The sequence below is a fragment of the Macaca nemestrina genome (genome assembly GCF_043159975.1).
Source record: "Macaca nemestrina isolate mMacNem1 chromosome 8 unlocalized genomic scaffold, mMacNem.hap1 SUPER_8_unloc_2, whole genome shotgun sequence".
Classification (NCBI taxonomy): Eukaryota; Metazoa; Chordata; class Mammalia; order Primates; family Cercopithecidae; genus Macaca; species Macaca nemestrina.
The window spans coordinates 528501-533845 of record NW_027257566.1 but is presented as its reverse complement, the minus strand read 5'-3'; the positions used below and the strand labels follow the sequence as shown (position 1 = coordinate 533845).

General features: G+C 44.5%; 1 protein-coding gene across 1 annotated transcript; it reads right to left on the bottom strand.

The window, feature by feature from the left end:
- Window positions 1-541: 541 nt before the first annotated feature.
- On the bottom strand, window positions 542-3569 carry LOC139361094 (presequence protease, mitochondrial-like). Its single transcript, XM_071089568.1, has 5 exons — window positions 3492-3569; window positions 2558-2664; window positions 1790-1941; window positions 965-1079; window positions 542-886 (listed from the first exon to the last, which is right to left on the bottom strand). The coding sequence occupies exons 2-5, from the start codon at window positions 2629-2631 to the stop codon at window positions 733-735; spliced, it is 495 nt and encodes a 164-aa protein (XP_070945669.1). The 5' UTR covers window positions 2632-2664; window positions 3492-3569; the 3' UTR covers window positions 542-732.
- Window positions 3570-5345: the final 1776 nt, after the last annotated feature.

Below are 5345 nucleotides of genomic sequence, written 5' to 3'. Positions count from 1 at the left end.
AAATTAACCCATTTATTCCTGAGGTTGCAAGTTTTTTTGTAAAAATCAGACTTTGCAATGACCTTGAGCTGTAAGATATAAATAACTCCCACAAGCTTAGGATTCCAATAATGGAACACTAGGTACAAATGGGTTTTAACGAGGACCCAAACAGCTTTTGATTAAGTGGGCTTTTTTTGCCTGTGTAGGTACCTGTGTGTGTTTATATAATTTTTCTATATTCTAAATTAAAGTTGATTAAAAAATTAAAGTATTAAAAATACTTATGCATTAAGGTAAGCCATCATTACATGTTAATATAAATATGTTTGAAAAATACTTCTCATAACAAAGTAAAAAACCGACTACTTAGAGTGATGCTGTGTTGCCTTTTTTGCAAATCTCTGTAGTGTCTGGCTCAGAGGTGAAGCTGGACTCCCCCATCTGCTCTGTATCCAGCTTGCTGTGTGTCACACACCTCACCACGCAGCCTCTAGAAAGTACACCATGTACCTGGGCAAGAATGAGTGAAAAAGACAATGTGTTGATAGTGGTATGAAAATAGCTTTTGTCTCACTGCAGATCATATGCCGCGGTCATCAGACATGGTCTGAGACCTGCTGGGAAGAACAGCAGCCTGGCCCTGCTAACCCCTGGCTTCTACTCACAGCACTGACCCCAGCTAATCCAAGAACATGTCACCTATAATGAGAATATTGAAGAAAAATCAACCATCTTTCAGATGTGTCTATATCATGGTACGGTACATGGGTAAGGTAAGCTGAACACAACATAAAAAAGAAAACTTACAAACCCTGCCTTCATCTCATTAAAGATGACTCCTTTAAAGACCAAGGGCATCTGGGGGTCGCTGGAGTTCTCATGTTCCAGCCGCCATCCTTCCTGCCTGAGGACAAATAATTATAAGCTGACAGTGACTCAAATACTAAAGTCTGTATCAACTAGTTAATCATTCATGACATACCAGAAATCCAGCTCACGTAAACCTGGGAAAAAGGTGGCATCCAAATACACTGAGAGGAGATTCTGAAAGTCCTTGGGATTTTGTGTGGAAAATGGATCCAGAGTATAATCGCTAGCTGGGTACAAAGGAAAAGCGAAATTGTAAAATTTAACAGATTTCTACTAAAATTATTGAATCTCAAGCCTCATTTCCCCTTTGTCCTAGGATAGTAAGTTGTAGCTATTCTTGAGATGGGGCAGTGGCTCCATGCTCTGGCCCCCAACCTCAGCAGCTGTCCCAGCTCATCACCCTGAGTGCCGGCTTTCCCATCCCATCTCAGGATCTGCACTGGACGGGCACCAGGTCTTTCTTCAGCGAACATCTAAACTCTCTCAAGTGTCTCCAGAGACTTTCACACGTCTACAAAGATGACCTCATTTTGTAAGACCATGGATTTAACTTGCTCTTCGATGTCACTCCTTCACAGAGTGCACTGTTCATCGTCACCCTATTCACTAGCGTCAGTCTTACTAAAAGTCAAACATCAATGTTAGTGGTAACTCTGGAGGCCTGGCATTGTAATGATATCCCCAAGAGAAAATTGTTTTGAACCTTTCTGGGAAAAGTTCACGTACCTTTTATTCAAATGCTGGTTTTTATAATCTCGCTACCATGTGGCTTTCCTGAAGAATGAAATTTCTAACGTCCTTCAAGTAGAGAGAGGTAAAATTTTTTCTAGAACATTAATTGCCCACTCCTGTCATCTCTTCTCAGAAACTAACTGAATTCCAGTGGGTGTGCCTGGCAAACGCAAACATGGTTTTCCGTTCAGGATGCTGGTCTTACCTGTGAAGGCGTTCATGAACGTGGAGAGGGACCGGTTCAACATTTTGAAGAAAGGGTCTCTGCACGGATATTTCCGAGACCCACAAAGGATGGTATGCTCAAGAATGTGAGGAACACCGGTACTGTCCATGGGAGTGGTGCCGAACTGCACGCTAGGCAAGAAGGAACGGCACGGCAGGGAAGGGGGAGGAATAAGGAACAGAAGCCCAGGGATGGGGAGGAACAGAACGCTAGGGAAGGAAAATGACTAGAATACAAAACGTTCATCTTAGTGCTGCGGACACAGTTCCCAGATGCATCATCACCTCAGGCTACTAGAAATTATCATTCTGACACCACCATCCTCCAACACAGGGTCTCCCAACTCTAATGTAAATCATTGATTCAGACTATAACATTGTATTTTGATGAGATTGTAAGTCCATGTAAGCTTTTCCTTATTTTTCAAGATGCTCTGTCAATAAAAATACTAGTGAGATGATATTTAAACCACGTAACATACAGTCAGTGCTTTTAACCAAGCTTGTCTAACCCACAGCCTGCAGTCCGCATGCTCAGGATGGCTTGGAATGCATCCCAACACAATCCCTACACTTTCTTAAAACATTGAGGTCCTCTATTTATTTATTTTTAGCTCATCAACTGTCCTTAGTGTTAGTGTATTTAGTGTGTGGTCTAAGACAGTTGTGGCACAGGGAAGCCAAAAGATTGGACATCCTTGATTTAAATAAAACATTCAAGACCATGTTCTTACAATGCACGACATACCTGAACAGATTATTCGTGTCTTCTCTGGCCAGGTGTAAATACCTGGCTCCTCTGTCATCGTGGCTGAGCTTCATGGCCGTCAGGAACAGCTCGGGAACACATGTCACCTGAGTTAACCAGAAAAACACGAGCAGTTAAACGTAGACAAAATAGCCTGTGAAATGGTGATCTTCGACACACTGAGAAAACTGGCTTTTCTGCCTGAAATTAGATGATGCCGGGAAGCCAGTATTTCAGAGCTGGAGAGAACAGAACCATCCTGTCCAAGTCCCTTATCCTACAAACAAGGAAAGGAAGACCTAAAGAAGGCAGATGAGAATGTGTGTGTATATATGTATATTTTTGAGTGCTTATTACTGGCTAGGTATTTTCCATTTTTTAATTTTTTAATTTTTTATTCTTTTTTGGCTAGGCATTTTCTAATCATGTCACATAGAATCCTGTGACGGAGGTATTCTCATCCTCATTTACAGATGAAAAAACTGAGGCTCAGGGTGATGAAACAAGCTGCCCGAATCAGAGCCAGGATTCGCCCTGGTGTCTGCCCTTCCCACGGTACTGTGCTGCACCTAAGTAACACTGCACCCTTTCCAACGCCTGCTGAGTGCCTCTTGCTTTTGTGTACTGCACCTCAGTAACACAGCACCCCTTCCAACATCGGCTGTGTGCCTCCTGTTTCTGTGCATATAATCTCCTATAGCACAAAGCACGGGCCTGCAGGAGGGGCAATGCTGGAGTGGGCTCTCCGGTGACAGCGGGGAGAGGGTCCAGGATCAGTCTTTGCTTCTCCTAGTTTGGGATAGATTCTCGGTGATAGCTGTAAGCACAAAGCTGGGGCTTCCAGAACAGCTGGAGGGGCTGGGAGGATAGAAATGCCCCCCAAAAAGATGAAAGACTCCCCACTCCTGGGGCAGGGTGGAAGATCTTCTCCTACCTTAGGCAAGCCTCCTGGTAAGTGTCCATACTCTTTGGTATGAAAGAAACTGTCTTCTCTTCCAGTCAGGCCAGCCGGCCCAGCCCTCTCCCGCAATCACATACCACGTCCCTGTGATGACCACGCCACTTGCCACTCCCTCCGTCCAGGTGCCATGAGTCACCTGGCCAAGCGCACACAGCAAGTCACTGGCAGAGGTGAGACCTTGGGTCTCCTCAGCCCAATCTAGGGAGCCTGCCATCCAACAGTCATGCATAAAGCGGCCCACTACGACCTGCATCATCTACCGCTGTTAAACTACTTGTTTCCAAGCTTACCGTACTTTGTATCAGATGATCAATGCATTTAAAATCAGCAAATACTGTGAGATGTCTGCTAATAATATAGAGCTTTAATAATAATAGCGTTCATGGTAGCTATTTCTCAAACAAGAAACATGACTTATCGTAAGTTTCTATGGCTGGACACAGTGGCTCACACCTTTAATCCCAGCACTTTGGAAGGCCAAGGTGATATGGTTTGGCCTCGTCCCCACCCAAATCTCATCTTGAATTGTAGTTCCCATAATCCCCACATGTTGTGGGAGGGACCTGGTAGGAGGTAATTGAATCATGAGGGCGGTTCCCCCATGTTATTCTCATGACAGTGAGTATGTTCTCACGAGATCTGATGGTTTTATAAGGGGCTTCCCCCTTCACTTGTCATTCTCTTCCATTCCACCCTGTGAAGAGGTGCCTTCCACCATGATTGTAAGTTTCCTGAGGCTTCCCCAGCCATGCAGAATTGTGAGTCAATTAAACTTCCTTACTTTTTGGCTCATTCATTATAAATTACCCAGTCTTAGGTATTTCTTCATAGCAGTGTGACATTAAACTAATACACAAGACAAGAGGATTGCTTGAACTCAGGAGTTTGAGACCAGCTTAGACAACAAAGTTTCCACCTACACCTACCCCTACACACACACACACACACACACACACACACACACACACACACAAAATGAGCCAGGCATGGTGGCACCTTGTCCCAGTTGCTTGGGAGACTGAGGTGAGAGGATCACTTGAGCTCAGGAGTTCGAGGCTGCAGTGAGCCAAGATCACACCACCGCACTCCAGCCTGGGTGACAGGGTGAGTCCCAGTCTCAAAAATAAGTACATTTCTATAGAATTTGAGAAATAAAGGAGAATAATCTACCACTCTGGGTGAGCCCCTTATTAATAGTAGCCAGTACTATAAACTCAGGTATCTGTCTGCCCAACCTTTGCAGGGTTTCACAAATGCACTAAGTCTGTTGTCAGGACTCCCATGCCTGGAGCTTGCCTGGAACCCCCTAGTCACTTGTCTGGCTCCCTTTCTGGAGCCCTGCCCAGAGGCAGCTGCTTTCTCACACCACCCTCTCCAGCTCTTCCCTCTCCCCCCAGCAGCAGCAGCTCCCACTCCTCCTCCCGCCCTTGTCCTTGGCCCTCCGCATGGCATCCACCATGTGCCTCCAGTCACAGCCGCGTCAGTCTTTCTAGACAGTAAGCTGTTTGTCGTTTACATTTGCTACAACATCAAGCATAGCACAGAGCCAACAGCTGGCCAAATATGTGAAGTGTTGTCATTTTTAGTTACTATGCTAAAAAAAAAAAATGGAAAAGGTTTAAGCAAATAACAAAACAAAAAACAAATGAATCCATTTTAATATAAACCCAAGTAAGTATAGGTCCACAATTTCTTCTTTATAATTTTGAAACCCAAATGGCTCAGAAAACTGAAAGATTCTGCAGAAGTTTAGAGCAAACTATTTGATGGCAAAACCTGACTGAACAGATCAGGGCACTGAGTCTTCGTGCTCATACTCAGCGAATC